The 9,702-nt window shown below is 54.2% G+C and overlaps 1 protein-coding gene across 3 annotated transcripts in view; it reads left to right on the top strand.

Moving 5' to 3' along the window:
* LOC102384835 (zinc finger protein 501) overlaps positions 1–8,896 on the top strand; it is a 25,396-nt gene extending 16,500 nt beyond the window's left edge. The window contains exons 1-4 of one of the 3 annotated variants that reach the window (XM_025195450.1): positions 117–147; positions 2,447–2,563; positions 5,777–5,961; positions 6,652–8,896. In XM_025195450.1, coding sequence (XP_025051235.1) covers positions 5,875–5,961; positions 6,652–8,094 — 1,530 coding nt within the window. In that variant the 5' untranslated portion in view covers positions 117–147; positions 2,447–2,563; positions 5,777–5,874 and the 3' untranslated portion in view covers positions 8,095–8,896. Of the gene's footprint in view, positions 1–116; positions 148–2,446; positions 2,564–5,776; positions 5,962–6,651 lie in introns of those variants that run through there. The other 2 variants (XM_025195449.1, XM_025195452.1) reach the window with 2 other exon arrangements.
* Positions 8,897–9,702: the final 806 nt, after the last annotated feature.

Here is a 9,702-nt window from a genome sequence, read left to right as displayed (position 1 = left end):
TGCAACGCTTGTGCCTGCAGCTCCGGGAGGTGTTTGAGGACGTGGCGGTGTATTTCACACGGAAGGAGTGGGAGCTGCTGGACGATGAAGACAAGGTGCTTTACCGGGACCAGATGCTGAAGAATCACCAAGCCCTCGTTTCCCTGGGTAAAGCTCTGGGTCTTGCTTCTCCCTGGAGATATGTGAACGGTTTTGTAGTCACCTCCCTGTTTCAGTAGTCTCATCCTCATGAACTTTTGGCTGGAGGTTTAAATCCTCTTTCTCCCCACTGCCCTGTCAGTGATCAGGCCTCCCTCACATTTCAGACAGATCTCCTCCTTCATTTGCTCCAGCCGCCTTCACTTGTGCCTTCCCCATTCTTGTGACTCCTGGTTCTTCCACATGCAGCAGTTTCTTGGCAACATGATCTCCCTTTACTGTCTCAGCACATTTACACCATCTCCAGGTCATTGTGCACGAATGCACTAAGAGCTGTTCCCTGGGGGAGGATTCTGACTTCCTCCCTGTCTGGCCTAGCGTGTTCTCTCCAGACACAGCAGAAGTTAATAGAAAGTCTTATCAGCCTCTGCTGCTACAACGGGAAGAGGCATTTGCTCAACTGCTCCTCTTGCGACGTGTACACGAGATGTAAGCCAGGTTTGTCTGCCAAGGGGTCTCTGGAAGCTCTCGTCCGCATCCCTTCCTAACAACTTCATCTCCGTAGGTCAGAGATTCTCAAGCTCCCTCTGCCCCTCTCAGAAGTTTTCTTGTGCTCTTCCTAAAATCCCTCTGCTGATTGCATGCCCATCATTGTGATGACAAGAAGTGGGCTAGCTGCAGGACCTAGTGAGAACCAGTTTTCATTTCCAGAGGATCTCTAATACAGGGGCTTGTACTGGCTTGTGCATAGGGCTGTGGTACTGAGCCTTTAAGAGGTCAGTTTGCTTTTCTGATGCTTTCTTTCCCCTGCCTTCCCCCAGAGGATCTCCTTAAGGAAGTGCTTCAGTGTTTTCTCTAGCTCAGCAAAGACCACATGGACCATTTCTATATCACGGCCTTTCACATGCTGTGAAACGTGTCTCTTTCTGCCTTCTTTTGTCCATATCTGCAGCTCCCAGCAACTTGGTGTTCAAGCCTGCAGTGCTTGCCAACCTCTGCGCTCCTCACCCCTCCTGGGGTGATCCTCCCAATGGACGGGATGATGGCTCAGTTGCAGCTACAGTTATTATGAGATCATCCTTTTCTGTCCCTGGTGATGACAAATCACTCTCTCTCCTAGAAATAAGTCTCATATTTATCCACTTGTCATGGATGCTTTTTGTTAGGGTGACAATATTTGAATCTTGGGGAGCACTGGATTTGCAGCTGAATAAAAGAGTTTATCTGTGTCTCAGCAAAAGCTGTTGGTCACAAGGCAGAATGATATATTAAAAGTAACTTTGCAAATGGTTAAGCAAGCAATTTTCTAACCCTGGGATAGTGTGCAGGGCATATGATGTATTGTGTAAAAGGAAACAGGATGCAGACCAACGGCTATTGTTCGGAGATAAAGCAGATGTAAGATCCTGGGGATAGTGCTGAAATCAGCAAGGAAACCACAAGTGACTGGGAGAAGCCGAGTTCATGGCCTTACACGTGCGCTTAGAGCGAAAAGGCATGTAAATGAATTAAATGCAGAGGTGATTTCATGCTAATGAAGTAAACAGTAAACAGAGGCGGAGCTTGAGATGCGAGCTGATATGGGTGGAACAAAGGGAGGGACAGAGGTGGAGTGAATTTTAATGAGCATGAACCAAGGTGTAAAAACGTGGAAAGAACTGATGTTTGGGGCAGGTCCCCAGTTTGTTGGACCCTTGTCCGAAGCTGTCTCCATTTTGAATAAAGCTGTTGCGAGCAGTGTGTGCTGGTGTTTGCACCCTGCTTGCTCTGGCTAACAAGCAACTGGATCCATGAGCTATTGGATAGTCGTCTCTCGAGTCGTTGGGCGCAGCATGGAGTCGGGGTCTAACACTTTTCACTGCCATGAGTCCCTTCACTAAGCTCATTTTCACTTCTTTTCCTGGAATTACACTGATAAGATAAGTGTTATCCATCAATCAGTGTGTCCAATATCTCTTCTTTCTGGTACCTTGCAAACAGTGAAAGCTTTGTTTCTGTTCCCCAGTGCATCATAGATCACTGCAACTCTACACCTGCCCCTGGTGACTCTCCCAGTTTAATGCTGGAGTGAGGAGTGGTTGGAGCTTTGTTTCCTGTGACCATTCCTCATCCACCTGGGCCATAAGGACTGTCATCTCTTGAAGGCTTCTTCCTGCAGTGCCCTGTCTTTCATCTTAAATGCCCATCCTCTCTTGTCCATCAAGGCCCTAGTAGACACCTTGAGTTCACTGGATCCATTCCTCAAATCTCAGTTGGATTCTGTGTCCTGTACGCAGTCACAAATGCTCTTTAACTACTGCCCAAACAGGATATCGAGGTCCCACACCTGACTTAATCTGCAGCATCCAGCGAGGACAGGTGGAGCTCTGGGTCTGTGAAGATGAGGACTGTGGGGAAATCTCAAGATGGGAGGACCTGCTGCCAGGTGAGTTATGGGTGTTTCCCGCCCCCACCCAATGCTACCGTCAGTACAGCTCCATAGCCAGAGTGCATGCAGGACCTGGAAGCCGCAGGCCTGCCCTGTGCTGCCATTGCAGGGTGCTGACCGTGATTCCAGGGGGTCATGACCTGCCCCCCGCAATGCCCTCCTGGGGTGTGCGCAGTGGCGGGAGCTGCCCTTCCCCCCACTATATCCACCGGACAAGCCAAGGCTGTGTCCCCCACCCCAGCTGGGTGGGCAGTGCATGCCCCAGCCCCACTCCTGCCCTCACCATGCAGGGGGTGTTGATCGCCCCCCCACACCACTTCCCTCCCGCTTCCTTTCCACCACAACAGACTTACCAGCTCGATGCAGCTGTATATGAAATTGGATCGGTATTGGCCGATATGTCTCCTTAAAAAGCGTCTATCGGTATTAGCCCACAAAATGTCTATCAGTGCACCCCTAGAAAGTATGGGTGAGTGGGTATGGGGTGTGTGTGGATGTGTGGGGTGGTATGGGTGGTTTGTGGGGATGTGTGGGTAGGTATGGGGTTTGTGGTGGCCTGTGGGGGGGGGGGTGTGTGGTGTGTGCATGTAGCAGTGAACGGGGCTTCCCAAAGAGGCTTGTGGTTGTGAGTGTGGGGGATTGTAGAGAAGGATGTGGGAAGGTGTGGCGTTTTTGGTGTGTATGATTGCAGGGGGGGATGGTGTAGATGTGGGGTTTGCGTGGGAGGGTTTGAGGATATGTGGGGTGTGCATGGGAGCCCCTTCATGTGCCCAAATGAGCCACACAGCCCCAGCACGGCCTGTGCCAGCTCTGCCTAGCCTTGATGCATTCAACTGCCCCTGGGCATGCAGCATGGGTAAAGCAGCCCCTTCCAGCTGCTGCCCCTGCTGCCCCCAGCCCCATGGTAGCAGTGGAGAGCAGTGCTTTGCAGTCCCAGCCCCATGCACCCTGTGCCAGTTCCAGGCTCACCCCTCCAGCCTCAGCAGCAGCCAGGCAGAAACTTGCTCGTTGCAGGGTGGGGGGTGGGAAGCGGACCCTCCCCCTCATCACTGCTGGGCAGTCTTTGGTGCAGCTGCCTGCAGCTTGGTCACCGCCGCCTCTGGGGTGCCCTGCGGCTGCTTTGCTCTGTCACTGCTGCCGCGCAGGTCAGCCCACAGGCGGCAGTGACAGACCCGCAGGGCAGCCTGGTGTAGCACAGGCTCCGGGCGGCCGCACTAAAAACTGCCTGGTGTGTCAGCGAGGAGGAGGAGTCGATTTTTCCCTGCAACAAGTGACAGCTTCTTCCTGGTGCAGCTGCTGCCGCTGCTGCTGAAGCTGCTCCACCTGGAGGGGTGAGCCTAGAGCTGGTGCTGGGGCCCAGGCCCAGCAGCCGTGGCAGGGGAGAGAAACTGCTGCTCAGCGTGGAGTAAAAGTGGTCCCTTCCCCTCCCGCTGCCAGCGCTTCCTGGTGCATCTGCCCAGAGCCCGTGCAGGGCTGTCCTGGGTCTGCTCTGAGTAGCCACCTCTGCCCCACCGGGCAGGCTGGAGATGGCAGTGACACAGTGGAGACTCAGGGCAGCCCTGCATGGGCTCTGGGCAGCTATACCTGGAAGCACTGGCAGCAGGAGGGGTTGCTTTTGTCCCACACTGAGCAGCAGTTTCTCTCCCACATTGTCACTGCTCAGCCCAGAGAGGCGAGCCCGGAGCTGGCATAGAGCACATGGGACCAGGGCTGCGCGCACTGGTACCTGCCACGATGGCTCGGCTGGCGGCAGCCGAAAGAAGCTGCTGCCACCTGGACTACCTGGGAAGGCATCCCAGCTGTGGAGCCATGCCAGGGAACCCGCTGCAGCCTGGACAAAGCCCCTCCGTGGGTGAGATGCCACCCACAGGCTGTATATTACTCACCCCTGATGTAATGTGTGCAGGCAGGTGTTGTTCCCACTCTCTAAAACTGAACAGTGTTGAAACAAGCAACTGCTGTTCCCTTCTCCTTCTAATGGCACATATTGGGAGACAGTCAGGTTTGCTGTCTTGGTGGTTGTCTCGCATCTAGCTTCCATGGGCTGCCACAACTGGTCACCACTGCCTCTGGGCTGCCCTGCAGCTGCTCTGCACTGTCACCCCTGCCACACAGGATGCACCAAAAACTGCCTAGCAGTGGCGAGGGACAGGAGCTAATTTACCCACCCCCCCAAGAGCAGCAGTTTCTTCTTGCGCAGCCACTGCTGCTACTGCTCAGCCCGGACAGGTGAGCCTGGAGTTGGCATGGGGTCAGGGCTGCATGCACTGGTGCTTGCTGGACAACCCCCTTCGTGGGCCACATGCGGCCCACAGACCATATTTTGCCCACGCCTGCTGTAATGTGTGCAGGCAGGTGTTGTTCCCACTCTCTCAAATTGAACAATTTGGAAACAAGAAACTGTTCCCTTCTTCTCCTTCTAACGACACATGTTAGGGGACAGTCAGATTTGTTGTTCTGATTTTCAGCCCAGATCTAGTTTATGTGCGCCACCACGAACTTAAGTTGCCATCGTCACAAAGCAATGTAAGAGTTCATTCAGCAGCCCAAGGTAGCCACCCTCTCCCAGGGTATGATGGGATTTGTAGTCCCCCATTGAAATCAGCATGGTATACACAGGTTCTTTGTAGCCACTCCTGCTGGACAAGAAAGAAGCTGAGGCTGTTGCTGGCTGCTTCTGGTCAGGTTGACCTGGAACCCAGGAAGAGTTTCATTCTGATCTCAGGCTGCATGAAATGGCGCCATGGCACGGGTGGGATTCACAAGATTTCAGGTTGTGGCAGGAAGTGAATCCCCCATGGCTTGCACCAGAATTGCCCCCTTCATGTTTCCTCTCTGGGGCCTTGAGTGTCACAAAGCCTGAGACTCAGCCCCTTAGAGTATGAAACTCTTCAGACACTGCCCTAATGCACAAGTTCCACTTGTTTTTGTCCCAGCAGGGCCTGAGGTGATGGTAAGGACAGGTGGGCCAGAAACTCTTCAGAGTCAGGCTCTGAACTGCACTGAGTAGGGAACATTAGCCGAGCCAAAGGGCCTGCCACTCCCTCACCCCCAGCGCTTGGGGTTTTGGCAGGAAAATCTTGTTTTCCTAAAGGAACACAATGCCAAGGTCCAGGCCTGCTCTGAGGCCCATCCTAGTAGAAGAAATAGCAGTGTTTACCCTTTCCCAGCAGTGTAGGGACTAATCTGGAGTGTCTCTTCCCCATGCAGGAGGTGCCTGGCCACTGAGCAGAGCTGAGGAGCAGCCTCCTGCGGAAGGGTCTGTAGACCTGGAGCCAGCACAGACGTCCCCAAGGAGTTTGGTTGAGATGGACTCCCTGGGACCTGAGAAGGAGCCATGGCACGAGAGTCAGGGGAGGCCCCAAAAGCAGAAGGAGAATGTAGCGATGAACCAGGTACCATCTCCCCTTGGGCATGAGGGTGGAGAAGGGGCAGAACCTAGAAAGAGCCCCGGACGTGGGGAAGAATTTGTGGTGCAGGTTCCCTGGATTCAGGGAAGAGCTGAGAGACCTAAAGAGCCATTGAAAATATGCACTGCATTCAAGCGAAGGCAGTGGGGAGGCCAACAGAGGGAAGCAGGAGCTCACTGCCAAGCACAGGGGCAGAGCTCACCCCTGCCTAAAGGTCAGGAAAACCTTTAAGTGTCCATCTGGGGAGAAGTCCCATGTATGCACCAAATGTAGGAAGACCTTCACCTGCCTCTGCCCTGGTTGCTCATTGCAAGACCCATTCTGGAAAGCTACCCCACTGCTTCACCCAAATGGGGGAAGAGCTTTGTGCGCACCACAGACCTCGTGAAGCACCTACATGACCCCTGCCTAAAGGTCAGGAAAACCTTTAAGTGTCCATCTGGGGAGAAGTCCCATGTATGCACCAAATGTAGGAAGACCTTCACCTGCCTCTGCCCTGGTTGCTCATTGCAAGACCCATTCTGGAAAGCTACCCCACTGCTTCACCCAAATGGGGGAAGAGCTTTGTGCGCACCACAGACCTCGTGAAGCACCTACATGTGCAGAGGGGGAAGCATCAGGCACAGCTGTGTCACGAGTGGCAAGAGATTCACCCATTTTTTCTCCCTGTCTCAGGACCGGTGCATCCCCCGAGGGAGGAAGACGCACCACTGCACTGAGTGCAGGAAGGACTTCAGCTGCTTGCAAGACCTGTCCCAGCATGAGTGTGTGTGGCACCACTGCACCAAGTGTGGGAAGAGATTCAGGCAGCTATTCAACCTGGCGAGTCACCGGTGCATGCACACAAGAGAGAAGCCACTTCAGTGCTTAGAGTGTGGGAAGACCTTCGCTTACATCTCCCAGCTGGCTCGGCACCAGCGTATCCACACAGGGGAGAAGCCCCATCAGTGCTTGGAGTGTGGGAAGAGCTTTGCTAACTCCTCAGGCCTGGCTCAGCACCACCGAATCCACACAGGGGAGAAGCCATATCAGTGCTCAGAGTGTGGGAAGAGCTTCACTTACTCCTCCAGCCTGGCTCAACACCAGCGAATACACACAGGGGAAAAGCCACATCAGTGCTCAAAGTGTGGAAAGAGCTTCACACTCTCCTCTAGCCTGGCTCAGCACCAGCGTATCCACACAGGGGAGAAGCCACATCAATGCTTGGAGTGTGGGAAGACATTCAGTCAGTCCTCTAGTCTGGCTCAGCACCAACGTATCCACACAGGGGAGAAGCCACATCATTGCTCAAAGTGTGGAAAGAGCTTCACTCAGTCCTGCAGCCTAGCGAGGCACCAGCGTACCCACACAGGGGAGAAGCCACGTCAGTGCTCGGAGCATGGAAAGAGCTTTGCAAACTCCCGCAGCCTAGATCAGCACCAGCGAATCCACACGCAGAAGCTGCATCAGTGCTCAGAGTGTGGGAAGAACTTCACTCAGTCCTACAGCCTAGCCCGGCACCAGCGAATCCACACAGGGCAGAAGCCACATCAGTGCTCAGACTGTGGGAAGAGCTTCTCTCAGTCCTCCAGCCTGGCTCAGCACCAGCGAATCCACACAGGGGAGAAGCCACATCAGTGCTCAGACTGTGGGAAGAGTTTCACTCAGTCCTCCACCTTGGCTCAGCACCAGCTTGTCCACACAGGGGAGAAGCCACATCAGTGCTCAGTATGTGCCAAGAGCTTCACTTACTCCTTCAACCTGGCTCAGCACCAGCGTATCCACACAGGGGAGAAGCCATATCAGTGCTCAGAGTGTGGGAAGAGCTTCACTCACTCCTCCAGCCGGACTCATCACCAACTTATCCACATGAGGGAAAAGCCATATCTGTGCTCCAAATTTGGGAAGAGCTTGACCGTATCTTCCGCCTTGGTCCACCACCAGCAGATACACACAGGGGAGAAGCCACATCAGTGCTCAGAGTGTGGGAAGAGCTTCACCCAGTCCTCCCACCTGTCCCGACACCAGCTCATCCATACAGGGAAGAAACCACATGTATGCTCGGAGTGTGGGAAGTGCTTCCTCCACTCCTTCCAACTGGTTCAGCACCAGTGCATCCCTGTCCAGGGGCATCCATGATTCTGCCAGCAATACAGGAAGGGTTTGGGTCTATATACCGGGCTTTGCACCCACTGGTGTTTGCATACAAGGAAGCAGTCTCATGCTGGTGGGCAGCACCAACAGTTCACCCTTCATTCAGCCTTTCTAGGCCACTAGAAAACCAAATGGACACAAAGGCTGGTCTCCCAGGCTTGATGCAGGTGGAAGTTTATAAGGAAACACCTCAGGCAGAGGCCAGGACGGATACTGGGGGATCTGTGAGATGATCCTTGCATCAGCCTTGGAGCCTGTGCCATCCCCATCATTTTCTAAAACAGCCAGTGCTCCCAGGGGAGAAGAAGCGTCTTCACCATAGGTGCCTTCCCCAAGACAGCTGGCTCCGTATGACACCCAGGGACTGTGTTTGGCAGACTCCCACTCTGACGTCCCTGCTGGCCCCGCGGTTCTTGTGCTGAGGCTGTAGAGTTGCAGGAAGGAGAGCGTATATTCCTGGGGAAGGATTCCCTGCTTTCCACTCTGACCAAACCTTTGCTCCCCACCGCATCACCCATCTCCCAGGCCTGCACGTGCCCATCGTGGTCTGCAAGAAACTGCTACTGCCACCCCGTGGGCCCAGTTCAGCCAGTTCTGCTGCTCAGCCCCTCATCAGAACTTAGCACCACCAGGTGCCAGCTGCACCCCCTGCCTTCCTTCCCACCACGATAGTCTCTGGAACAGGTTCCTTGGTTATCAAGCCCCACAACGTAACATGATACCCCTGTGGTTGGTCTCTGTCCTCTCAAGAGCTGTGAAATGCAATTATAAGGGTAAAGGAGGTGCACCCTGCAGATCATAGAATCACAAAAGTCGGGTCGGAAGGGACCTTGCAGATCTTCAGGTCCGACCCCCTGCCTGGGCAGGAAGAAAACTGGGCTCAAATGACCCCAGCCAGGTAGGCATTGAGCCTCCTCTTAAAGCGCCCCAGGGTAGGAGCCAGCACCACTTCCCTTGGAAGTCGGTTCCAGATCCTAGCCGCCCTGACAGTGAAGTAGTTCCTATGGATGTCTAATCTAAACCTGCTCTCCAACAACTTGTGGCCGTTATTCCTTGTTATCCCGGGGGGCGCTGGGGGAAACAAGGTCTCTCCCAAACCCGTCTGGTCTCCCCTAGTGAGTTTATAGACGGTCACCAGGTCCCCCCTCAGCCTTCTCTTGTGAAGGCTGAACAGGTTCAGGTCCTGTAGCCTCTTGTTGTAGGGTCTGCCCTTCTGTCCCCGGGTCATGCGGGTGGCCCTCCTCTGGACCCTCTCCATGCTGTCCACATGCATCTTGAAGTGGAGTGCCCAGAACTGGACACAGTACTCCAGCTGCGGCCTGACCAGTGTCGCATAGAGGGGGAGGATCACCTCCTTGGCCCTATTTGAGATGCACCTGTGGATGCACGATAGGGCCCGGTTAGCCCTGCCGACCGTGACCTCGCATTGTCGTCCTATGTTCATCTTGGAATCAGTGATGACTCCAAGATCCCTTTCTGCCTCCGTGCTCTCAAGAAGGGAGTTTCCCATCTTATAAGTGTGTTGCCGGTTACTACTGCCCAAGTGCAGCACCCTGCACTTGTCAGTATTGAAACGCATCCTGTTTTTGTTAA

Source organism: Alligator sinensis, unplaced genomic scaffold, assembly GCF_000455745.1.
Source record: "Alligator sinensis unplaced genomic scaffold, ASM45574v1 scaffold1886_1, whole genome shotgun sequence".
Lineage (NCBI taxonomy): Eukaryota > Metazoa > Chordata > Crocodylia > Alligatoridae > Alligator > Alligator sinensis.
Note: the sequence above shows the minus strand (reverse complement) of the source record. Positions and strands in the feature narration are given on the sequence as shown.